General features: G+C 39.8%; 1 protein-coding gene across 1 annotated transcript in view; it reads right to left on the reverse strand.

Moving 5' to 3' along the window:
* KIF6 (kinesin family member 6) overlaps nucleotides 1-27547 on the reverse strand; it is a 538059-nt gene that overhangs the window by 101339 nt on the left and 409173 nt on the right. Inside the window, exon 14 of the mRNA XM_060189745.1 lies at nucleotides 7553-7661. Within this exon, the coding sequence (XP_060045728.1) occupies nucleotides 7553-7661 (109 nt within the window). The remainder of the gene's footprint in view (nucleotides 1-7552; nucleotides 7662-27547) is intronic.

Below are 27547 nucleotides of genomic sequence, written 5' to 3' on the forward strand. Positions count from 1 at the left end.
GTCCCTGATGGAAATAGACCTAAACTCAAAGGGACAAGCCAGAATCAGGAATCATGCCAATTCTAGAATATGAAGGATGAAGTATTATGCTCTTCCTAAGCTAGTGGTTCATAAACTTGAATGTGCAAGAGAGTCACACGGTAATTGGTTCAACATGCAGAGTTTGGGGAACCTAACTTCTCAGGCGCTGGATCTCAAAGTCTCTGTATACTGTCTCACTGGTGGTTTTCAAACCTGGTTTCATGTTGGAATCTTGGGTGAAAACAGATGTTCTAGTTTTTATCTAATTAAGTTCCAATAGATTATCATGCCCAGGCTCTGGTAGCTTTTACAAGATCTGTTGGTCCCTTTAACATGAAGTCTGTGTTATGGGATGTAGGTGGACACAGCTGAGAGTTCTTTGGATGAAACCTTCATCCAGCTTGACACTATCAGACAGACAAGGCATTCTGCTTCAACACAAGGTATGCAAACTGAATAAACACTAGGAGGTTAGGGGAGTCTCTGGGTTTAAATGCTAAAGTTTGTGTAGATATGCTACATCCCTTTTAATTGGGGAGAAAATTTACAAGACACATTTTTTTTCTTCACTACTGATTTTCCTCATTTCTTCATTCATTCTTTTTCCTCCCCACATCCTGCTTCCGTGTTGCTCTCCCTCCAGAGGTAGCTCTTCTTACCGTTTAAGTGTGTTAACATTAACCTTTTGGTTGGGTTGTTTTCATTTGTTTTGTGTGCTTGTTTTATAATGGATACAGATTGTATGGGCTTAGTGTTATGCTTTGAAAATCTATCCTTGCGGTATGTGTACATTTATGTGTTGCTCCACTTCACTGTGGCATCCAACTCTGTGGAAAGCTTGCCCAGAATTTGACCTCTCTACTTCTCTTGTGAAGGGGACCCAGAAAGTTTCCAACTCTCCTGGGATACTAACAGAGCTGATGCGATCATCTTCACATTTGACCCTTCCAAACTGCATGAGAACTTATTGGGAGTTGTGCTGGAAGTGGAATTACTGAACAATAGGAGGACAAATACTTATTCGACTAAGAAGGGCTACACTGTGTTCCAGAGTGGCAGTTCATGGCTACAAGTTCATGTACACTGGATTCTTGAAGTGATTGATCTGAGTTACACTTCCCCCTGTCACCCTCTGACACACACAGTTAAAGGCTTTTAGTTAATTGCTTAACAAAAGCCCTTAGTATTAAACTGAGTCCTCAGTGTTGTTTGCCTTCCTCCCCGTGCCTTTCTCCACAGGTCTATTTTATTTCCCATGCCCTGTTGCTGCTGTATTAAACTGTCATCACTAGACTATCTCAAGTCTCTTATTCTACCTCAACTTTCACAGAGAAAATAGAGGTTGCATTTAATTTTCCCCATCTCTCTCTCTCAGGGTTATTACTGGGGCTCAGTGCTGGCACTACGAATCCACTAAATCTGGAGGCAATTTTTTTCTATTTAATTGGCTAGGACAGAGAGAAATTTAGAGATAAGGGGGGAGATAGAGAGGAAGAGAGGAAGAGAGACACCTGCAGACCTGCTTCACCTTTTGTGAAGAAACCCCCTTGCAGACAACTGAAGACCTGCTTCCTTCTTGTGAAGCGACCCCCTTGTGCCAGGGGGATCTGGCTTGAACCCAGATCCTTGCCTGGGTCTTTGTGCTTGGTACTGTGTGCACTTAATTCAGTGTGACACTGCCTGTCCCCCTAATTGTATCTCTTCATTTCTCAACATACCCCATGGTACTATGATTTTTCTATCTGGGCCTCCCAGGCTTACCTTCCCCTGAGCTTTTGCTCCCCCCACCCCTGACCCATCTTCCTAAAATCTACAATCTTGGCCAGTTCTCTTGTATTTTGAAAGAAGGTTGCTTTCTCCTTGGGTTAACCTTTCATTCTCCTTTTAAAAATGTTCTTCATCTATCATGATTTTTAGCACACATTACTTACTCTCTTTTTCTCTTTATTTTTTTCACTACTCCCATCACCAAAGGTCTGAGTCCCATTCTCCACCACCATAGATAACCACCATAGTTCTCTCAGTCTTGAAAATAGGTTGATTTCTTCCCCCACATTTATATATTCAATTTTCTTCTTCTTCTTTTTTTTTGTATTTCGTTGTTGTCTTTATTTGAATTTTTCTGACAATCAAAGACTTAGAGCATTATTTTCATGTGATTCTTGGACTTTTAGATCTCTTCTGTGGCAAATATTCAGTCCATGCTCACTCTACATTTTTGGATGGGATCATTTGTTTTCTTGTTTTTGAGTTTGGAAAGCTCTTTATATACTTCGGTTATTAAACTCTTGTCTGATGTATGACATGTAAAGATGTTCTACCATTCTGTGGGGGTCTCTTTGGGTATTACTTTCTTTTGTTATGCAGAAACTTTTTAAATTGATGTAGTCCCATAGGTTTATACTTGCCTTAGTCTTCTTTGTAATTGGATTTGTTTCATTAGAGATGTCTTCAAAATTTATGCGAAAAAGAGTTCTGCCAATATTTTCGTCTAAATATCTGATAGTTTCTGGTATAACATCCAAGTCCTTGGTCCACTTGGAATTTAAACCAACATTTACTCTTGTTGATCTTTTTTATGGTTACTTATTTTCAATGTTATTTACTTCTGCTCTAACTTTAGTTATTTCTGTCCTTATGGTTGCTTTAGGGTACCTCTGTTCTTCTTCTTCTAGGTCTTTAAAATGGGCAATCAAGTTGTTTATTTGTGCTTTTTCTTGTTTCCTAATGTGTGCTTGTATGGCTATGAACTTCCCTCTCAGTACTGCCTTAGCTGTGTCCCCAATATTTTGATAGCCTGTGTCTTCATTTTTACTGAACTCTCGAAACATTTTGATTTCTTGCTTTATTTCCTCTTTGACCCAGTAGTTGTTAAGTAGTGTACTGTTGAGCTTCCACATTTGGGGACTATTAGTAATCTTTTGTTGATTGTCAAGTGTGAGCTTAATTCCACTATGGTCTGAGAAGATGCCTGGGATGATTTCAATGCTCTTGATTTGCTGATGGTGTCTTTGTGGACTAACATATGGTCTATCCTTGAGAATGACCCATGTGGACTTGAGTAGAATATGTATTCCAGTTTCTTGGGGTGAATGACTCTGAAAATGTCCAATAGTTCTAGTTTATCTACCTCCTCATTTAGCTCCCTCATATCTTTATTGACTTTCTGCCTGGGTGATCTGTCAAGTTGAGTGAGTGGGGTGTTGAAGTCCCCTACTATGACTGTGTTGCTATTAATATATTGCTGTGGCTCTTTCAGTACATGCTTGATGTATTTAGATGGCTTCTCATGGGGCACATAGATGTTAATAATTGTTAAGTCCTCTTGATTGACTGGTCCTCTGAGCATTAAGTAATGTCCATCTGTAGCTTTTTGAATTTTATTTATTTTAAAGTCTATCATGTCAGATATGAGAATAGCTGTTACTGCCCTTTTTTGTGGGTCATTGGCTTGTATGATAGTTTTCCATCCTTTCACTTTGAGTCTGTGTTTGTCTTGTTGAGTTAGGTGGGTTTCTTGTAGACAGCATATTATTGGGTTTTGTTTTCTGACCCATCTTCCTACTCTGTGCCTTTTAATAGGTAAGTGAATTCAGGCCATTGACATTTATTTATATAAAAGATTAAAGATATTTTAACCCCATTATTGTAGATATTTAGAATATTCTGATAGATGACCTATAGATAGTGGTCTGACTGTTTATAGGAGACCTTTCAGAACTTCTTTCAGGGTAGGCTTGGTGATAGTTGATTCCTTCAACTGTTGTTTTTCTGAGAAGGTTTTGATGCCTCCATCTAGTCTGAATGACAGTCTAGCATGATACAGTAGTCTTGATTGAGAGCCCTTCCATTGAGCACTCAATAGATATCTTGCCATTCTCTTCTAACCTGTGGTGTCTATGTGGAGATGTCTGCTGTTAATCTTATGGGTTTTCCGCTATAGGTGACGCTTTGTTTTTCTCTTTAGCTTTCAGGATTCTTTCTTTATCCTTATTCCTTTCCATTCTAACTAGGATGTGTCTTGGTGTCTTTAAGTCTGGGTTTTTTTCTGTTTGGGACCCTCTGGGCTTCTTGAACATTTATGTCTTTTATGATGTCTATACATCATAAAAAGTTCTCAGCTATTATGTCCTGAAGAATGCTTTATTCCCCTACCTCTCTTTATGCCTCTGGTAAGCTAATAATGCATATATTATTTCTTTTGAAGTCATCCCATAGGTCTCTGTTGTTGTTAACAGTATCTCTTTTTCTCTTTTTGAGATGTCTTACTTCTTTTTTAGTTGTCTCTAATTCATCCTTGATCTTGCTAATTCTGTCTTCAGCCTCATTTATTCTATTCTCTCTCCCCTTTACAGTTTTCTGGAGTTCATCTATTTTGTTACCCTGTTCTGATACTGTTTTAGTTTGTTCAGCTAGTTGTGTTCTTAGCTTAGCTATTTCAGCTTTCAGCTCTCTAGTAACTTTGAGATAATTAGTATTTTCTTCCAGGGTCTCATTTGTTGTTTCTGCATTTCTGCTGACAATTCTTCCAAACTCTTTACTCACTCCTGTTAGTCAGAGTTCACAACTAGTGTTTGGATGTTGACCTCATTATTTTGTGCTTCAACCTTTGGGGCCTTTTAGCTGGACTCTTGTCCTGGTTCATTTCTCCAATATTTCTTCTTGTTGGTTTAAGCATTTTATATATTATCTTATGAGGTCCCTCTTTCAGTACTTTTCAAATTACTGATCACTCTTGCCTGAATTGACTTGTGTCTAAATAAGGTAATGAAAGAGTTCACAGTTGTAGAAATTAACAGTTGTTTCAATATTATTTTAATACCTGAGTTGGAACACTGTAGCTTAAAAGACTCTTTTGCTTTCCTGTAGGCTATGGGAGACTGAAGGCTTTTAAACTATAAGTGGGCTTCTTAGCTTAATCCCTCACTCCTGACCAAGAGATAAAGGAGGGTCGGGCAGAGATAATACAGTGGTGATGCAAAGAGACACTCACACCCCAAGGATCCAAATCTCCAGGCTCAATTCACCTTCTCTGCCAAGCCAGGAAGCATTGTTGGGCCCTGTCAGTTTCTAAACAAGTCTGTAGGTTCTGAGGCAGTTATTCACCATGTTCTCATCAGGAGAACAATGTGGAAAGGCTTCCAATGTACAGCCCCACTGCTAGGTCACCAGGGTGCAGATCTTCTTCTGAGTTTTGTGGTTAGTTATTCACCTCCTGATGTCAGCACAGGGCCTCCCCCCTGCTGTTCCAGCCTCTGATGGCAGTAGCAATGGAGACTGACAGTTGCATTTGTTGAGTCTTAGAGGAGTCCTCTTCTCCATTCAGCAGTCTTTTTGTTGGAAAAACATACTGGATGTGGTGTCTCAACCAGTAAACTGCCTGACTTTTACTATCCGCTCGGGATTAGAAATGGGCTTTAGCCCCAGTAATAACTCCTTAGGGTCCTCTCCATCCATGAGCCACATATGTTGGCACTCACCAGTGATTTGGTGGGTTCCCAAATTCTTTCTAGTCCTATCTTGCTGTGGTCCCAGGTGATCTCCTTTGGTATTCCTTTTTTATATATTCAATTTTCTATATTCTGCATATGAGTGAAACCATTCTGTACTTGTCTTTCACCTCCTTACTTGCTTCACTGATCATAATCTTTTCCAATCTCATCCAATTTATTCCAAAAGACACAGTATCACCCCTTTTTATTGCTGCATAATACTCTATGCCCCATAACTTTTATCCAGTTATCTATTGAAGGGCATTTTGGTGTTTCTAGGTTTTTGCTATTGTGAATAAAGCTGCTATAAACCTGGGGGGGGGGTGCACATATCCCTTGGAATCATTGTTACTGTATCTTTTGGGTATACCCCAAGATTTCCTACCAGTGGAATTTCTGAGTCATATGGCATTTTAATTTATATGTATTTAAGGATTCTCCACACTGTTCTCCATAGTGGTTTTACCAGTTTACATTCCCACCAGCACTGTAGTAGAGTTCCTCTCTCCACACCCTCTCCAACAGTTATCTTCCCTCTCTTTCTCTACTCTATCCCTTCTTCTTTTATTTTTCTCCAATTTTCTTCTTTTATTTGATAGGGCAGAGAGAAACTGAGAGGGCTGGGAGAAGTGAAGAGGGGAAGAGACAGAGGGATATTAGCAGTATTTTATTTTACCAGTTGTCAAGCCCCTTATATACCCAATAGGTGGGGAGTGGGGTTCAAACCCAGAGGTCTTTGCAAAAGGCAACATGTATGCTTAATTAGGTACACCACTGCTCAGCCCCTGTTATCAGAACTTTATGCATATCTTTATATGGCTATGTGACAATTACATGGCTGATGAATAAAAAAAAAACTCAATACCTTCTTACTTTCTTGCTCATTTTACTTACAGAACTTAAATCCTTACTGTTTAAGAAATCTTCTAGTTCCATTCTGCTTATTTCTTTGTATCATCTGACACCATTGACAACACACTGGATTCTTCTTGGAGTTATTAGTCTTCTTGGTTTTCAGGATAATATAGTTTCTTGGCAATATATATATATATATATATATATATATATATATATATATATATATATCTTCTCAGTCTCCATCTTTACCTCCTTACTATACTGTCTTTCTACTGTACTTACATCCTCTGTACTCTTCACTTTAACATTTTCCTGAGAGTTTGTTTACTTCTCTGGCTTCTTTGAATTGTCATTTATAAACATATGGTTCTCAATTTTGACCTCATTTTAGTTTAATAGTCTTTTTTTTTCATTACTTGTGCTAAGAGCCAGACACACATGTGACATGTGAATTCATAATCTAGAATACTCTATTCTGAGTTCTTAAACCATGTATTTGGCATCCTATCCATTTGCTATACTAAAAGGCTATGCATCTAATTTGTGGCTTATCTAAGCAAATTATATACTTCAAGGTTGATTATTTACACAACTTGGCTTGTCAACACATCAATGGATGATGCTGCCTGCTCTGTTCTGTATCTTGCAGAAGTCACCAAAGATTTCTGGGTCACAAGGTGTACAAACATGCACTTTCTATCAAGACTGGTAGCACTACTCTATTAAGTCAGCTAGAAGGCTTAGAATTCTAGCCTTTAATTTGGTTCATAGTTATTTTCCCCTTATCTTTGGAGCAGTATGGCACTGGGAGAGTTGCAACATGGTGAAAACTAAAGCACAATGTGAGGTTTGTTAGTAACAAGTCCACTAAAGTTACCCTTACAGTGCTGGGATAAGGAGGTTTACACGAAAGCAAAAGAAATGTGCCAGGCTGGACACAACTCAGTGTGAATCTGAGTAGAAATCATGCTCTTATTTTATATGGTCATTTGAGTGTTGGGAATTGAGCCTAGGGCCTCATACCTGAGGAGCTTATGCTCTGCCACTCGACTGCATCATAGGTTCTGTGTCTTTTGTTGAGAAGCTGAATTGGGCAGGTCAGGGAGGACAGGGTAGCTAGTTCCCTCTGGGCTGGGCTGGCTAAGCCTTGGAGTACTAGTTTCTCCCTGAACCAACCTTACCTCTGTTTCAGAATCTGTTTGTTGTCTTCAATGGTAACACTGTCAGCATGGTCCCTCTTGAAGATTTCAAAAGCCTCCTGGCGTCCTAAGGACATCTCCTCTCTCATGCCTGTTTGGAAACACATAGAAATGGTCTCAGTCACAGCATCAGGATCTTATTTATTTCATTGTCACTTTAGTCAGACCACAGAACCAGTTGTGGCCCCAAGAGGCTCAATGTGGAGAGGCTCCCAGCTGGAACAAATGGCCCCAGGCCCTTCCAACTGGCGGCCTAACCTCTGTGGAGGTCTTTCTAGTGACAGTCGCTACCCCCTACAAGTTCAATATTGTGCATCCACTCATGGGGTTGGGACTTGAAGCATCTGGTCAAAGGAAATAAGAACCAGAGTGTGAAGGTCTAGATGGCTGAGAACATTTGTAAATGCAATTTCTGCCATTATTTGGTGCCACATTCCTTCTCATTTTCTGGTTATGCCCCAATTTTGATTTTCTGTTAGTTTTTGCCTTAAATTTCTCTAAAGGAAGTATAATCTGAGTTGAAATACTTAGAACACAGAAAATTCCAGGTCAAATGATCATATAATGACTAAATGTTATTTCCTATGGCTAGTGGAGGGGCCCAAGTTCTTTTTTTTTTTTTTTAATCTATTTGTTTATTAACATGAGAGAGAAAGGGAGAGTGACAGGAGAAAAAGAAAGAGAAGGAGAGAATCATAACATCACTCTGGTACTTGCAATGACAGGGACTGAACTAGCAGTCTGTGTTTCCAAATCCAAAGCTCTGGTCACCCCTAGATCATGGGGATTCCAGCTCTTGGGATTCAGGTTCTCAATGCAAAACCCATGAGCAGACTGTGGAGGAGGTCATAAAGTTCATATCTAACTGCAATATCCTATGTCATCATTGACATTACAATTCCTCACTGCTGAGTCTGACCTAGGAGATAAAATTCTGAAACTCAGAGTGGAATGACCTGGACCTTGGACTGAGCAGGTGGAACTCTTGCATGGATGCCTCTTCTTCATAACCTCCTACCAAAGATGTATCTGGGACTCCTCTTGTGAAAACTGAATTTATAGCTCCATTGTGGATGAGTCTATAGGGTCCTTTTTATGCTGATTTGCAAAGTCTTGGCTTCTCATACATTGTTTTTATTTAGTTTACTCTAGTTATCTGTGATGCCCTGACTTAGTTAACACCTACATGGAAATTTCTTGAAGCCCAGGTAGAACAAAGCCTCCCTCAGCTATATCTCTGCTGATTCATCTGTAACATGTATATATCTCAGCAGATGAGGTCACTCCAAATGACAATCCTTTCTAAAGAAAAGAAGTTTATAGGAGTTAGAGATAATATTTTTGGTGACATGCTCAATATCTGGCATTTAGGAGGTGCATAATATATGCCTGCTAAATGAATCAGGTCAAGGATTAACCTGGAATGATGATGAGCCTTACTTTTACTACCACCAAAGCATGGTCTAGGCCTAGAGGAGTTTGTTATAAGGCTTGGGCTCTGGAGACGCATTCATATGGGCTACATACCACATATCCTCTTGGCTATATAAAAAAAAACCCCACTGAGTCTCATCACTTTGCCTCAGGGTGAGGAGCTGGACCATCCCATCTGCCACCAATTTGATGATTACTGGTAATATAAATAGCAGCATGAAGAATGTCTGAATGGTGAGGCACACAGAGACACCCCACCCTTTTCCAATCAGAAGCAAATGGGTATGGCTCAGCTCTGTCTCCACATCTGCCCTGCACACTCCAGAGTTGAGTGGAGCTGGGAATGGGTTGTATGAGACTCAGAAAGATGAGCTCTGATGCATGAGAGACATTAGCCAGGGGGCACTTTTTATCGAGCAGAGCCCATAAGCAGCCAGGGGACTCTTTTCATACCTCTATCCCACTGTGATCTGTGGCCAATTCTAATAGCAGATGACTTTTATGGCATGACAGAATAGCAGCATAGGTAGAGGGAGTGATTCTCTCTGGAAAAGAGAAGATCCACAGAGACTACTTTGGAGCCTGCCTGGGGATCCCCAAATTGTTTCCCACAGAAGCGATAAGGCTCCCACCAGCCAGTAGCAGCTGGAGTGGGAGGTGGGTTCAGGATTTATTATTCTTTTTTTTTTGTTTGTTTCAGTGAAGGAAAAATGTGCAACGTTTGTCCTTTCCTAGGTAGACTCTGCATTCTTTTTGAACTGACAGTCTGAATTGGCTGCAGGGTGGATGAAAATTTTCAGTGCTCTTAGTATTTAAATTAGTAGAATATTTATTTATTAATTTTCTTTTCTTTAAACTTGATTTATTTATTTTCTCTATATAGAGAGAAAGAGAGAAATTGAGAGGGAAGAGGGATAAAAAGGGGATGAGATGGACAGACACCTGCAGTCCTGCTTCACCACTTTTGAAGCTTTCCTCCTGCAGGTGGGGACCAGGGCTTGAACCTGGTTCCTTGTGCACTATACTATGTGCACTTAACCAGGTGTGTTACTTCCTGGGCCCTATTTATTAATTTTCTATTCACTATTTTACCAGAGCACTACTCAACTCTGGTTTATGGTGGTGCTGGTGAGTGAACCCAGGACCTAAGAGCTCCAGGCATGAAAGTCTTTACATAACCATTATGCTGTCTCCCCTACCCTGAAAGTAGTAGACTCTGGAGTAACTTACAACATAATCAACTGAAAAGCCTACTCATCTTCCATGAAGTATGGAAAGGCTTAGCACTGGAAGAAGAAAGATCATGGGGTACACAGAGGAGATAAACTAGGAAGGTAGTTTAGGGTCACTCAAGAGATTTTTAAAGATCTTACTAAGATATTCGGAGCTAGCACAATATCATAATATTCCCAAAAGGCAACATTATTCAAAGAATTAAAATTCAGTAAAGCATACATTGTTGGGAAGCTACACTGGAAGTATGTAATTCTTTTGCTCATCTACAGTTAAATCTATTGGTGTTGTTGAACTGGGGCCCTCATATATGTGTGATTTCACTACACCTGAGTGGACTTATTCAGATAGAGAGACAGGGATAGATAGAGATAGAGAGAAAGACACATAGCACCAGAACTTCCCCTGGCCATGGCACCTACCATGTGGTGCTGAGACTCTGATTTGGCTGTAAATTTGGCAAGGCACCAGTTCTATCCAGTGAGTTGCCTCTCTGACCCTACTTCTGATGATTTATAAGGCACTTGGGGGTTCTCCAGCGCTACGGTTTATTGGTAAGAGCATAGTATCAGATTTCCTCCTGCTACAGTGGAGGATGCAGCCTGGAATTAGATTCTGTGACCTCAGGTGAATGGACCTTAGTGCCATGGCTATAATCCTGACAACTGGCATCTTAACTGTCTCCTCAAAAAGGTCAAGGTCAAATGGATGATGATACATTCTAAAGGTAAATAAGCAAAGCAAGTATTGGAAGTCAACAGAGACTTCAATGGCTGACACATAAGGGCTATGCTGTGGGTCTATTGAGAGGACCACATGGAATGGACCCCAAGGAAGCTGGCATGTATGACCATTCTCTTCAATTCCATTCTGTTCTTATGGGCCAGGGAGTGGCACACACAGTAGCACACACACATGACCTGCTCAAGGACTTGGGTTCAATCCTACAGGTGAAAAACTTCATGCATGAGTGGTAAATCAGTGCCACAGCTTTCTCTCTTTCTTTCTTCCCTCCCTCCCAAATTTCTGTTTCTATCTAAAAACTAAAGAAGAAAGAGAAAGAGAGAAAAGGAGAAGAAGAAGGAGGAGAAGGAAGAGGAGAAGGAGGAGGAGAAGGAAAAAAAGGAGGAGGAGGAGAAGAAGGAGGAGAAGGAGAAGAAAGAGGAGGAGAGTACAGAGGAGGAGGAGGAGGAGGAGAACAGAGAGAGAGAGGAGAGAGAGAGAGAGAGAGAGAGAGAGAGAGAGAGAGAAAGGTAGGTAGGAAGGAAGGAAGGAAGGAAGGGAGGAAGGAAGGAAGGAAGGAAGGGCTACCATGAATGGTGGATTGCTCATGCAGTCATCTAGTTCCAGGGATGACCCAGGTGGCAATTTAAAGAATAATCATTCTGTTCTTAACAGTCTCATTCTGTTTGTTAAGATCCCATACCAGACTAGTTATTTGGGGTTGTACTGATGAACTTTCATTCCTCTTTGGGGGTCACTCACAAAATTAACACACACCTTTTTATTTACTGAAGAGATGTCTCTACTTTCTCTTTTCTCGAGGTGTAGAAAACAGCTTTCTCATCTTGAAAGCTCTTCCTCCAAAGTATATTTTGCACACATGTTGCCACATTGCAAGAATGGAGCACAATCTCACCTTATCATTGAGACTTATTTATTTATCTGGTTTCAACAAGTAGTTATCTTAGGCACTGTACTAAGCATGTCATAGAGATCACAGAGACACAAACTCATTCAAGATTAAAAAGCAATGATCCCCATTCTTGAAGTGTCCAAAGTCTAGTAAGAGAGAAAGGAAAGGCAAACAAATAATTACAATGGAAACTGATGCTTACTGTAACGAAGGCATGTCTCCAAATACTTCTGTGTTTCCGTCCTTTTGTCTCTCTAAAATATATATAATAAGAATTGGGCCAGAGAAGTAGCTCAGTAGTACTGTGCATGCCTGAGGCCTTGATTTCATTCCCAAGTGCCATGTTAAAAAAAAAAGTAGAGCCAGGAGATATATATGTTATCAAGTGCCATATCCTGGGGCCAAGCTCTGGCACCAGGGGCATCTTCCTGGAGAGTAAATTGATTCTGTGATGTCTCCACTCTCTTCATCTCTCACTCTCTCTTTCTAAAATAAAGAATAACAATGACCCAGGAAGGGTGGTACTGAACAGGTATGAGGCCCTGGGTTTGTTCCTTGATGCAAATAAGTAAATAAATAAACCAGCCAACAAAGCAAAGGCAACTTTGATTAATAGTCATGATTCTCCCTTTCAACAGTGACCTTCCAGGTGGCTAAAGAATAAATTTCTTTCATACTTTATGTTAAGTACTAATATTTAGTGCTTTCTTATATATTGTTTCAGTGAAACTTCTTTGTGATGCCTGGTGCTAATTTCATGCTGTAGATAAGTAGACCAAATTTCAGGTAAAGAAACAATTGCATAGGGGATAAATATTGCTCAGCTTCCAGAGGAAGTCAGTACTTCCCTTATATCTTTTTTTTTCCAAAGAAAGTGTATCTGGTGGTAGTACTCACATGAATCTGGTGGTGATTAAATTTACCCATCTTGTATACAATTCAAATATTCTTTACCATATCATAGAAAGAAAAATAAGAGAGAGAACAATGAATTTTCTCTTCTATCTCCATATTTATTCAGTATGCTAATATGTTCTATTATTGAATTTGAAACTTCCACAAGGACTTTTTCAGTTATGTTTACTTCAGTATTTCTGGCAATAGAATAGCACCTGGTATATGGAAGAAATTCAATCACATTGAACTAAAACATTTATTCATTTAGTTATCTCCTATTGGGATATTCATTCTAAATTTTGAATGAATGAATGAATTTTTTTTAGATGCTTAGTGTTTTTCTTTGTGGTGTAGCATATTGTGATGCAAAGGGGGAAATGAAATGTATTTATTATTGTCTCTCCTTCTACCCCACTCCTATCCCCCAATGCTTCTCGGGCATAGTGTAGGTTCATCCTCTGTGTGGTGTAACTTTATAAATTAACACCATCTTCTCCTCATTACATGTCACCCTACTTCACAGCCCACTATTAGAGACTAATTCCAGTACCTGGAAGACTTTATAAAAATGCAAATACTCTTGAAGATATCTTAACACAAGCAAAGAAAACTAGCATGCCTTGTTGACAATTAGCTAACAAGTTCTGCACAGATGAGACATAAGATGGCATCTTAGACTGATGCCAGACTCCTGGGACTGTGAGCTTGAAAAGGAAGCTTTGATGGTAAGAGATAAGCTCTGCTTCTCTTCCAGACTTTGTTCAGTCTGTCATACTCAACTTCTCAACAAAACTTAGGCCCTAAGGAGTTCTGACTTGCCACGCCCATTTCTCTTCTTCCTTCCTTCCTTCCTTCCTTCCTTCCTTCCTTCCTTCCTTCCTTCCTTCCTTCCTTTTTTTCTTTCTTTAAATTTTTATTTATAAAAATGAAACACTGACAAAAACTATAGGATAAGAGGGGTACAACTCCACACAATTCCCACCACCAGAACTCCGTTTCCCATCCCCTCCTCGGATAGCTTTTCAAGTCTTTATTCCTCTGAGAGTATGGACCCAGGACCATTATGCCCTGCCCGTTTATAACTCTTAGTTGTTTCCTTTTAGTGACTTTCAATCATACGTCCCTGTGGCTTGCTCCAGAAAAATAAGGATGACTCAGAGAGGCCTGCTGGTTTGCTGAATCACAGGGGTGTTTAACCTCTAAAAAAGAGCAAGTAATATATCACAAAGCAGTGCACAGTTTCAAATAAAACAAAGCAAAAAAAAAAAAAAAAACCTAAAAGAAAGGAGTTTTTTTTTTTTCTTTTTTGGTCTCTTTTCCCCAAACAGGATATTACAATTCTGGGCTATGCAACCAATGCAAAACATTTGCAAATTTCTAAAGGTGCCATCTTTTATGGCTTTCAATGCCTACTAAAGAGTACTTAGACAGATGTGGCAGTCAACAAGTGCTCTCAAAATTAACCTTGGAGTTGGATTTCTGAAAATATTACGTACTCAGAGTTCTTAGGCTCTACTCCCTTATCCAGCTCTTAATGCTTTCTTTTACACCTCTGAAATTTGGTTCTTTAGTTTTCTAAAGAATAAAAATCAGTATTTTTGGAAGCCCTTCCTGCCCTCAACATAGGGTTCCATGGAAACCAAATGGAAAGGAAAAACACCGGAAGTAGAGAGTTTATGCTACTGCCTTTGGGCCTGCCTTCTGATTTCTTTCAGTATGGGGTATGTGGGCCAGAGCTCATTTTCCTGGCTGCTCCCAAACAACCCACTGCTGCTTAAGCTATTGCTTAAAAAATTGACAAAAGTGAAATGATGGAGAGTTGTGTTATTCATGCTGAAAAATGATTTTTTATTCAGGGCCAGAACTATATTTTCCTTGGGAAAGACATTTATTCCTGCAGTGTCTCAGTTACCTCTGATGACAGAAGGAAGACAAGAAGAGATGACCAACAAAGAATGAAAAAAAAATTAGTGAGAGGCAGAGCAAATTATAAGGGGAGCGGGAGTTTGGAACACTATCTAGGACTAAAAGCATGTGAAGGCTCAGAGCAGGTAGGGGCCATTCAGAGTTGAGTTAACAAGAAAGATGGATATGGTAGGGAGGTGATTATACTCTCTGGTGTGGTAACATAAGATTTTGTAACTCACAGTAGGGGAATGACTTTAATATGGTGGTACAGTGAACACCTACAGTATGTAAAACATGAGAGTGCATACAAGAATGGACTCAACCAACCTTTTTATATGGTGTTTGACATAAGTTTTCAATACACTGGAATTTCTCGGTAAATGTTGACTTAAGTGAGAGGGACAAAAATATTCTCACATAAATAATTAGAAGATAATTCTTTCCTACAAGAGAGCATGGAACAGAAAGATCAGGAGGCACTGGAGGAAAGGACAGTGGTCTAATACTCTTGGGAATGGTGCTGGGACAAAGATGTCCCCAAGGCTTACAGAGAGAAAATGACTATTATAGCCAGAAACTCTGAAGCAAAGGACAACTCAGTTGTTTCTAGCATTGGGAGCAAAGGGTCTGTTCGTGCAGAGTTTAATACATTCATGAGATGGGGAGGTACTGAAGGACCTTATAAAGAGAAATAGATCATCTTCAAAAAAGATTACAAGGGGCATCTGAAATACTACTTTCCTCTGTTATAGGGTGGGCAAACTGCCACTTAGAATGGGCGAATTGTTTAAAGGATACATAAAAGACAAGAACAGGACATACGCAGCACCTGCATTCTTTCCCACTAGCCATAGTGTCCTTTGCTGGGAATTCATATTACAGCATCAGCAATTTTAGCATTGCTGTTCAGCCTCTCCTCCTCAATCAACCCTGGAATGGAAACTTACCCTTTAGTAGGTGGTTCCCAGATTATGAGCCGATTAAATATTTGCCATCTAAGGGTTACTATTTCTACTTTCATCATTTCTCTGTTTTCAGAACAAGAAAAAAACAGCCTAGTTCTATCATCCCAGGAGCTGACATGTAGGTGATCCCCATTAATGCTCCCCTCCCCCAAGGGAGCTGTCATGCCTAGAGTGACTGAATCACTAAAAGCAGATGCCAATAGCCCTTCACTCACGTCTTTCTACCCCTAGGTGGTGGAGATCACTATAGGAGGCAGTGGATGTTATGTGTTATGATTCTATCTACTTAAGGACCAAGAACAGCTCAGCTACAATTTGATGGGTTGCTGGGTGGGTACTGTAGTGGGTGGAATCTAAGGATAAGGGTGACAACAAAAACCACTTAGCCACGACTGAAGTGAGTGCAGATGTGAAGACCAAAGAGTGCTGATGGAGTGGCCAAATACACTTGCCTAACCTACTTCCTGCCTTTGATTGACAACTTTTGAAATGTTGTGATTCTCAGAGTTCTTAGCGTTAAAGGCCTATGTTCAAATCAGATGATACTACCTGGGGTAAAGTCCTCAGAATAGGACTTGTTTTGGCATTTCCTAAATTGCCACATGAAAGATGCAAAAGGAGAACTTTTAATTAGTAGTTTTTAGGGCTGGCTTGGACCAGGCTGAAATATGGCAAGCTTGGCAGGAGTTCCAGGGAGTGGAGTAAAAGGAAAATCTGAAATGGAAAGCCACAGAAACCTTGGGGGACCCACCCAATGATGGCACCACATCTAAATAAATCAGGAGTTCCTGGTTTCTGGTGCCAAAAATCACACATCTCACCAGCAAACTCACTAGGTCCAGAAGTACAGACCATGTGGGCTTGATGGAATTAAGGGGCAGGGTTCAAGAGAAGTTGTGTTTCTTTTTTGTCTTGGTAACAGAATTCTGATTTATGCTCCTGCTGCAGCTATATCCTTGATGCTAGCCTGAGCAGCTGAATGGTCCAGTATGCCAACCAAGTAGATAAATCTAGAACCCTTGAAAAAAAATGGTATCTGAGGCCAGTAGATAGGACAAAAGTAATGTACCACACTTTCATGCCCGAAGCCCCCAGAGGCTGCAGGTTCAATTACTGGTGTCACCAGTTGAGCAGATCTTTGGTGTCTCTTCCTTTCCTTTCATGAATATAAATTTTAAAAATCTTAAAAGGGTTGGGCAGCTGTTTGAGGGCAGTTGTGAAGTCCTAACAGTAATTTAAGAGTTCTAAACAATGATCCCAAAGATCATCTACAGAAAGCCATCATCATCTGTGGGTAATATGTCTAAGTTTTTAATTTATGAGAGTTCTTCAGGACAAAGTGCCTATGTGGACCGCTTGGAGAAACTGTGGACTAATGCAGACATGGAGCTTGGATAGCAGCCTGGGTCATGTTGGCATTTCTCTGCTTTGGAGTTAATTCAGGAATTCGGAGGCCAGAAACATTTCCACTAAGTAGGAGAGAGCATGCTGTGGCTTCTGTTGCCAGCCTAAACTAGATCTAGGATGCCTGATCCATTGATTTCTGTCTATATATCTAGAAAAACTAAAAGAATTGTGGTATCTACCTCTATGCCCGACATTTTGACCAACCCTGGGAATCTGGGTAAAGGGTTACATGTGTTCAGCCCTTCTTTAAAGCACAACGGCTTAAGAGGCTCTATGAGGTCAGGAGAGATGGCAAAATGGTTATTCCTGAGGCTCTGAGGTCCTGGGTTCAATCCCCAGCCCCACACTAAACCAAAACTGAACAGTCCACTGTTGTATGTCTTTCTCTCTGCAACTCAATCCCACTGAAATAGAATATTTATCTATACAGAAAATAAGCTCACTGAATAAAAAGGACAAATATACCTCATGAGTTCAGAAAGAGAGTCCAAATTCTGTAGAATCTGGAAAACAGGATCCCCTGAATTTATACTGACCTGGCTACTTCCCAAAGCTATGGCTAATGGGGTCCTAAGGACTGGATTCCATTCCATGAGTCCAATTTTTGAGTCAGATGTCCTCCAGGGGCAGTAGATACAGTACTGTCCACTTGCCCTATTGTCTGAAAATAAGGCAAGATTTTGATGTATCCTAAATTAGGAGTGAAATTTCAAATGTTTTTTGGAACATTTAAAAAAGAGAATTAAAAGTTACCTTCTAGCCTAGCAGTAAAAATGTAAAAATGTCCCTTCCTTGAAATCCATGTGGACTTAAATAAATTTCCCTGGAATAGAGTAAGCATTAGGCAAAATGAAGTTTGGATATACTAGTATTAATTATTTGGGAGAGAAACAATCAGAGGGGAAATAATGCCGTGTGGACCTTTTATGTGACAGACACTGTGTTTTTCCATATTTCATTAATATTAACACAATCTTTACAGCTCAGTTGGTGATGATGGAGATCAGAGATGACCAGGGTCATGAATTAGCATGTAAACAGAAGATCATGAATGCAAATTTCAACTTTGAAGAACTGGAGGCCTTAGGGACAGGAAAGGCAGGAGAAGCTAAGGATGACCTTCGCATCAGAGGAAAAGGAGGTGGCAGAGATACAGTTTACCGTTGAATCTCTGCCATTAGTGCTTTATTAGCCAACTACATCAGGTCCAGTTAAGTAATTACTTTTCCCTAGTCTACATGGAGATTACCCTTCAAAAAGTCTCCAAAATAAAATCATGTGTACGTACTTGAAATGATTTTTTTAAAGGATTGAAGTGGTGTTGATGGTGGTGGGAATTGCACTAAAGAGAAAATAAGGGCAGGGTTCAGGTTATAAGAATGTGGTATTTGGAAAGAAATGAATTACCTTCTGCTCCCAAATGCTGAAGGTGTGAACAAGAGGTGAAAAGGACGCAGGAATACATTATTTTCCCTCTGATCTCTTTGTATCCTGACTGTTTCTTCTCTGGAAAGCATTTTGTTGCTTAAATGAAACATTTGTTTATTCACTCAGGCAGTGAGTCAATTGGAGAAGCTGACCATCTGTCTACAAGTACTAAGTGTCTACTCTAATGACACCCCCCTTCTCTGGCTAGTTAGAGATAAATAAATAAAACATTGCCCTCAACCTGACGGTAAAAGAGCACTGAGGGTATGGGAAGATCAAAATATACATTATAAAGTAGAAGAATACATAATAAAGTAGAAGGAACACAGTAAGATAATTCTTAAGGTGGTTGCAAATTATGGGTTAGCAATGTAAGGAGAGAGTATGGCTTAAAATGTCAGGTAGGATCTGTTGTGTCTATGTTTTCTGCTTTCTGAACACACTGGCTAGGTAATTTTCCTCTAACAACTTCATCTTAATGAGAAAACACACAAAGGACAAAGTCTTCCCAATACTGTACCTACTTACAGTCCAGACTTTCTCTCTGGTTATAGTGGAACTATCAGCCACCGTCTTATCAAAGGTAAATGCCTTCACCTGGTCTGGTCAAACTCCTCCTCTGCTCTTCTTCTCTAATCCATTTTCTTCCTTGAAATATGTGTACCCACCAACTTTGTATGGATTTTATATTCTGAGATCCATGTTGAGCTAGTTAGGGTTAAATGATGATATGTTTAAATATTTATGCACAAAACAGAAGGATACAAAAAAAAAACTTATGGTGGGGTGGGGAGACAAATCAGTGGTAACACACTTATTTGGATGCCTAAGGCCCCAAAATTTTGAGATTTAGTCCTTGGAACCATATGGCAGAATTAAGCAGTGCTCTGATCTCTCTCTCTCTCTCAAATAAACTTTTAAATTTTAACATTTCTTGCTCACTGCTCTTGATTTTATTGGTGAAATATGAGGCAAAATAATTTATAATGGGGTGGCAGAGTAGGAAATGTAAAGACATTTGCTCAGGAGAAAAAAAAACCCTGAGGGCCAGGTGGTGGTGCACCTGGTTAAGTACACACATTATAGTGTGCAAGGATTCAGGTTCAAGCCCCTGTTCCCCACCTGCAGGGGAATAGCTTCACAAGTGATGAAGTAGTGCTGCAGGTGTCCCTCAGTCTCTCTACCTCCCTATCCCATTCTAAATTTTTCTCTGACTCAAACCAATAATAAATATATATTTAAAATACTGCATTAAAAACATCATCCCCATCTATCTTTGGAGGCAGGGCTATGGAGCAGCAGCAGCTGTGTTTCTCACCTCTCCTCTCCTCTCACGGGTCAACTAGAAATATCAAAGGAGATAATATCAAAGACCACCTGGGACTTAAACAAGACAGGACTAGAACAACTTCAGGAACCCACCAAATCACCAGTGAGTGCAGACATATGTGGCTCAAGAGCAAAGAAGAGCCTAGTGAGAAATTAAGTGGCTGGTAACAGTCCAGCAGTTTAACAGTTGAAACACCACCTCTAGTCTGTTTCACCAACAAAAAGATGGCTGAAAAAGATGAACTCCCCTAAGACTCACCAAATGCAACTGTGAGTCTCCATTGCTACTGCCTTAAGAATCTGGAGCAGTGGTGGGGAGGCCCTGTGCAGACACTAGGGGAGGAAAAACTGACCAGAAAACTCAGGAGAAGATCTATACCTCAGTGGCCTAGTGTTGGGGCTGTGAGAGTCTCTTTGCATAACCACTGGATTATCTCTGCCCCACCCTGCTTTATCTCTTGGTCAGGAGTGAGGGATTAAACTAAGAAGCCTACTTATAGTTTAAAAGCCCTCAGGCTCCCATAGCCTACAGGGAAGAAAAAGAACAAAAGAGGCTTTTAAGCCACTGTGCCCCAACTCAGGGATTAAAATACTATTGAAACAACTGTCAATTTCCACAACTGTGAACTGTTTCATTACCTTACTTAGACACAAGTCAATCTAGGCAAGAGTGATCAGTCATTTGCACAGTACTGAGAGAGGGACCTCATAACACACTATATAAAATGGTTAAACCGACAAGAAGAAATATTGGAGAAATAAATCAGGACAAGAGTCTAGCTAAAAGCCTCACAAAGGTTGAAGCACAAAATAATGAGGTCAACATCCAAACACTAGTTATGGAAATAGTCACAGAAGTGAGTAAAGAGTTTGAAAGAATTGTCATCAGAAATGCAGAAACAACAAATGAGACCCTGAAAGAAAACACTAATTATCTCAAGGTTATTAGAGAGCTGAAAGCTGAAATAGCTAAGCTAAAAACACAACTAGCTGAACAAGCTAAAACAGTATCAGAACAGGGTAACACAATAGATGAACTCCAGAAAACAGTAGAGGGGAGAGAGAATAGAATAAATGAGGCTGAAGACAGAATTAGCAAGATCAAGGATGACTTAGAGACAACTAAACAAGAAGTAAGAGGGGAGCTGGGCAGTAGTGCAGTAGTTAAGTGCAGGTGGCGCAAAGTGTAAGAATTGGCGTAAAGATCACAGTTCGAACCCCTAGCTCCTCACCTGCAGGAGAGTCACTTCACAAGCTGTGAAACAGGCCTGCAGGTGTCTATCTTTCTCTCCTCCTCTGTCTTCCCATCCTCTCTCCATTTCTCTCTGTCCTATCCAACAATGACGACATCAATAATAATAACAATAATAACTACAACAAGGGCAACAAAAGGGAATAAATATTTAAAAAGAAGAGATCTCAAAAAGAGATTAAGAGATACTTAAAACAACAAAAAAGACCTATGGAATGACTTCAAAAGAAATAATATTCACATTATTGGCTTACCAGAGGAATAAAGAGAGGGAGGAGAATAAAGCATTCTTCAGGACGTAATAGCTGAGAACTTCTCTAGTTTAGATAACATCAAAGATATAAATGTTCAAGAATCCCAGAGGGTCCCAAACAGAATTAACCCAGACTTAAAGACACATCCTATTTAGAATGGAAAGGAAAAAGTATAAAGAAAGGTTCCTGAAGGCTGCAAGCGAAAAACAAAGAGTCACCTACAGAGGAAAACCCATAAGATTAGCAGCAGACTTCTCCACACAAACACTACAGGCTAGAAGGGAATGGCAAGATATCTACTGAGTGCTCAATGAGAAACTCTCAACCAAGACTACTGTATCATGCTAGACTGTCATTCAGACTAGATGGAGGCATAAAAGTCTTCTCAGACAAGCAACAATTAAATGAATCAACTATCACCAAGCCTGCTCTGAAAGAAGTTCTGAAAGGTTTCCTATAAACAGTCAGACCACTGTCTATAAGCCATCTATCAGAATACTCTAAATATCTACAATAATGAGGTTAAAATATCTTCAGTCTTTGATATCAATAAATGTCAATGGCCTGAATTCATTTACCTATTAAAAGGCACAGAGTAGGAAGATGGATCAGAAAACACAACCCAACAATATTCTGTCTACATGAATCCCATTGAACTAAACAAGACAAACACAGACTCAAAGTGAAAGGATGGAAAACTATCACACAATCCAATGGCACACAAAAAAGGGCAGGAAAAGCTATTCCCATATCTGACATCACAGACTTTAAAATAAATAAAATTTAAAAAGATAGGGATGGACACTACTTAATGCTTAGTGGATCAGTCAATCAAGAGAACTTAACAATTATTAACATCTATGCACTCAATGAGAAGCCATCTAAATACATCAAGCATCTACTGAAAGAGCTACAGCAATTTCTTAACAGCAGCACTGTCATAGTAGGGAACTTTAACACCCCACTCTCTCAACTTGACAGATCATCCAGGCAGAAAAATCAATAGAGACATGAGGGAGCTAAATGAAGAGGTAGATAAACTAGAACTATTGGACATTTTCAGAGTCATTCACCCCAAGAAAATGGAATACACATTGTACTGAAATCCACATGGCTAATAACCAAAATATATAAAGAGTTTGCCAAACACAATCACAACAAAACAAATAACCCCATCCCAAAATAGGGGGAGAACATGGACAGAATATTCACCACAGAAGAGTTCCAAATGGCCAAGAAACACATGAAAAAGTGCTCCAAGACTTTGATTGTCAGAGAAATGCAAATAAAGACAACGAGAAACCATTTCACTCCTGTTAGAATGTCATACATCAGAAAATGTAACAGCAGCAAATGCTGGAGAGGGTGTGGGGTCAAAGGAACCCTCCTGCACTGCTAGTGGGAATGTAAATTGGTCCAACTTCTGTGGAGAACAGTCTGGAGAACTCTCAGAAGGCTAGAAATGGACCTACCCTCTGAGCCTGCAATTCCTCTCCTGGGGATATATCCTAAGGAACCCAACACACCCATCCAAAAGATCTGTGTACACATATGTACATATGTTCTTAGCAGCACAATTTTAATAGTCAAAAAATAATAAATAAAGAATCTGGAATCAACCCAGGTGTTCAACAACAGATGAGTGGCTGATCATGTTGTGGTATATATTCACAATGGAATACTACTCAGCTATAAAAAATGGTGACTTCACTGTTTTCAGCTAATTGGATGGACCTTGGAAAATTCACATTAAGTGAAATAAGTCAGAAAACAGAAGGATGCATATGGGATAATTTCACTCTCAGGCAGAAGTTGAAAAACAAGATCAGAATGGAAAACACAAGTAGAACCTGAACTGGAATTGGCATGTTGCAGCAAGGTAAAATACTCTGAGGTGGTTGGGGGGGGGGGAGAATACCAGTCCAAAAAGGATGACAGAGGACTTAGTGGGTATTGTATTGTTATATGGAAAACTGGGAAATTTTCAGGCTAGCAACATGAGAGAGAGATGACTTAGGAATTAAGCTCGTGGCCATAAGGCCTTTCAAATCTTTATTCATCCAAACGCCCCAGAGTCAGGTGGTAGCACACCTGGTTAAGCTACATGATGCAAATTCAATGACTGGCGTCAGCCTCCTGGTCCACATGCGCTCCTCCCTGAAACCGGAAGCCCCCCAAGTCAGAAACAAAAGTAGCTTGACAATACCATACATGGTTAGGAAAGAGGTGGAGAAAGGTAAAACGGGGCTGGGAAAGGGTAGGGACTTCCTTAGCAACTATTGCTAGGGGTTTAACTGGTAGGATTAATAATACCCTGCTGTCTTGAGGGTAGAAAAAGAATTTATTAAATGAGCTGAATGGGTGGGGGAATAGGGTGGAGGCCTTAAGTCATTTGTTAGACAAAGCAGAAGATTGATATGTAGATAATAAAAGGGCAGGCCATAGTATCAAGGAATGCAGGGTGGAGCAGGGGGAGCTGGCTTAATGTTTTAAGGAATTCCAGGCTCCTGGAGGCAGAAAAATGCAGGGATTCTGGAGACAGGGAGGGACTGACAGGGAGGCAAAAACTGTGGTCCGGGAAGTGGTGCAGTGAAAAAAGCATTGGACTCTCAAGCATGAGGTCTTAAGTTCAATCCCCAGCAACACATGTACCAGAGTGATGTCTGGTTCTCTCTCTCTCCTCCTATCTTTCTAATAAATAAAATCTTTAAAAAAAAACTGAGTCCATGCCTCTTCCAAGCTCTACCTCACAGGAGGGAGTCTTACAGGAAGATTCATTTCCTTAGTTCCCCATTTTTCAATGGGAAAAGCCTCACCACGATCAACCTGTTTCTCACAGTATTCCCAGCAGGAAATATTATGCATGTATAAACTATCATATTTACTGTTGAATGTAAAACATTAATTCCCCAATAAAGAAATTAAATAAAAAATCCTTTCTCCATATCATTAACCTGAAATTTTTTTCTCTTCCTCTTTGCATAGAAAAATGCCTCCGCAGAGTAGTCTACACTCATCATCTCAGGGCCCTCATTCTCAGTTCCTTCCAATAACATTTCATCCTTTCCACTCCATGAAAACTGACCTTTCAGCAATCCCAGTGAGCTCAGTTTCAGCAAAACAAGTGGCCAGTTTTCTTTCCTTATTTGGGCTAACTTCTATGCAAATGGTAGAATGGTAAAGTCACCAAAAGTTCCAATATGCTCTCATCCAATCCTAGGTCACCTATACCTAGGAATGGTTATGGCTACAGGCTGAGAGTGGCAGTAGCAATAGGATGTATTACCTCCTGGCTGATGCCTTGAAGAGGTGCTGTGCACCTCCCAACTACCCTTTTCTCCTACTCTGGCCTCTGGTGACCTAGGGAACATGCCAGGTATGCATAATTCTGGGACCCTGGTGATTGTGGACCAGTTCCCATTCCTCTGACCTACATTATTTATACAGTGAAAAGAAAATTACTGAGCCATATGGAAGGTCCATGTCTAGCCTTGTGAGAGTTCTCCAGACTGCTTTCCACAGAGGCTGGACCAATTTACATTCCCACCAGCAGTGTAGAAGATTTACTCTGTCCCCACAGCCTCTCCAGCATTTGTTGCTGCTGTCCTTTTTGATGTATGCCATTTTCACAGGAGTGAGGTGGTATCTCAATGTTGTCTTTATTTGCATTTCTCTGACAATCAGTGACCTGGAGTCTCCCTTCTCCATTTAATACTTTGGGCCGCCTTTTCAAAGATTAGATGTCCCTTATCAAAGATTAGATTAGGTGTAGGGGGTTAGTTCTGAGCTTTTAATTTATATTTATATTTGTTTATTTCATTAGTGATTTAATATTGATTTACAAAAGTATAAGATAATAGGGGTTTAACTCTATACCATTCCAACTCTATACCATTCTGTTTTCCCATGGGCTGACTTTATCTAAATTTCCTCCCCTCTCTCTCTCTCTACATATATATATATACACACACACACACACATATATACATGTATATTTTTTTTTTGCTCATTTCTTCCTATGGTTTGCCTTCACTTCCTTTCTTAAGTCACTCTTACATGTAAGTCACCCCTACACTACTTCCAAGTGTCCTTCATTTTTCTCTCCCCCCCCTTCTCAGATAAAAGAAACTATGTCTGGCTTCCTCTGGTATTTTCCAGATTTTTTTCGCTTTCAGTGATGGTATAAAAACAAGATTCTTGATGACAAACACTTTTAGTCATGGTGGAATGTGGGTTCAAAGCCCTCTGGTCATCTTCCCCTATCATTTACCCCCCTGGGAGTACAGCCCAAATTGAAGAATTCAATTTTGTTATGTAAGCTAGTAATATTTTGGTTACTCTATCACCATAGTTAAACCTAGTCTAGTCTAGCCATAGTACAGCAGTGTTTGACCCAGCTGACCTTTCCCTTTGGCTTGAAGCCCTTTCCTTCTTGGCCTTCAATGATAGCACTCCCACTTGATTTTCTCCTACTTTTCTTTCAAATTCCAGCTGTTGTAGTGCACTAGGACTCACTTCTGGGTACTTGTCTCTTCCAACAGGTGATTTTATTTAGTCTCATGGCTTTAATATAAATTATATACAACATTGGTTCCAAAAGTTACATATTTAGCGCTGACCTCTTCTTTGGGGATCAGATTAAGACATCTAACAGCCCACTCAAAATCTCTACTTGAATGTCTAGTTGAGATCTCAAAGTTAACATGTTCCAAAGAGTACATTTAACTTCATTCTCCACTCCAGACTCTACCAAGCCATCTCCCTGTATTGCTTCCATATCAGTAAATGATAACACATATATAAGCCAAAAGTCTTGAGTTTCTCTTTACACCAACTTCTTTCCAGTAAATTCTTTCAGCTACCCTTTAAAAATATGCCCTATATTACTGTGCTTCTTTATCCTTGTTTTTATCTCAGCCTAATCATGTGCTGTTTCTTCCCTATATTGTCTCTTTCCAGCTTCCATCTTGCTATTCCGCAACACAATATTCACATAGCACTTGGAGTGATACAAAACAAAACAAAACACAACACAACACAACAAAACAAAACACCATGCAACTCCTTCGCTTTAAATCCTCCTATGGTTTCTTACGGTCTCAAACTCCTGGGTCTCATCTCCTACCTATATCCCCTTTGCTCACGTCTCCTTGCCTCACTGGCTTTCCTTTAGCACTTCAAATATATTTCTGCCTCTGGGGTTTTTATACTTGCTATTTGTTCTCTCTATCTGGAATACTCTTTCTCTGACTCCTTATGACTATAAATTTATTATTCAGTTCTCAGTTCACATATCATCTCTGCTGGTTCTTACCCTCCACAACTCCAATTGTCTCCTACCATATTATTCTCTCTTAACGTTCTTTCTAGCATTTGTAACCCTTGGAAACTAAATGTATATATGCATGTAGACTGGAAATTCTACAAAGAAGTATCTGGCTTTTTCACGATTCTTTCTCCAGTTCTGGGAAGAAAGGGGATGAGGAATGCAAGGATCACAATACTAGCAAGAACCAGATTTGCACTCTTATCTTACTCCCTGCCTTCTACATCAAACACAAACTTCTCTTCAATAAAGACCATGACTCTGGGTTTTAGTGCTCTTTCATTATGTCAACAATCAGATTTTTAAAATCTTTTTCAGAGCTCTGATTTGGGTCAATTTCCACAGGTTCTTGCTAACCTATCCTCTGCTTAAATTTACCACTCATTCTTGCCCTCTTCCCACTGTTACTTGTTCCACTTTTGTGGCTGTTTTATTTTGTGCGCATGAAACCTATAAGTAATTATTTACAAAAGAAACCAAACCTATAGAAATGGTGAGAGTACCTGCAAGAACAGTCTTCATTCCTCTTTTTAAAATTTGTTTTCCTTGTAAGAGCTTGCATTTCTGAGCTAGACAAACAAGAATATTTGAGGATAGCCATCATCATTTAAGTGTTAAAAGGTCAACCTGCTATTTATACATTCCCAACAGAGAAAAAAATTTGCCATTTTGAAGCACTCATAATAAATAACCATTCAATAAACTTTCTGCGGTGCTTTCCTTCACCCCACAAGAATTCAGAGAGGAATGCACTTGACACAAAAGTAGGTCCTAAGTATTTAAGTCTTCATATTGCTGTCCAACAAGAACATGCAATTACTTTTCCTAATTAGCAAAGTGTGGTTTGTCCACTATAAAAAATTTTGGGAAAATAAATTCTATAGAAAATTGTAAACAAAACAAATCCT

Source organism: Erinaceus europaeus, chromosome 4 (assembly GCF_950295315.1).
Source record: "Erinaceus europaeus chromosome 4, mEriEur2.1, whole genome shotgun sequence".
NCBI lineage: Eukaryota > Metazoa > Chordata > Mammalia > Eulipotyphla > Erinaceidae > Erinaceus > Erinaceus europaeus.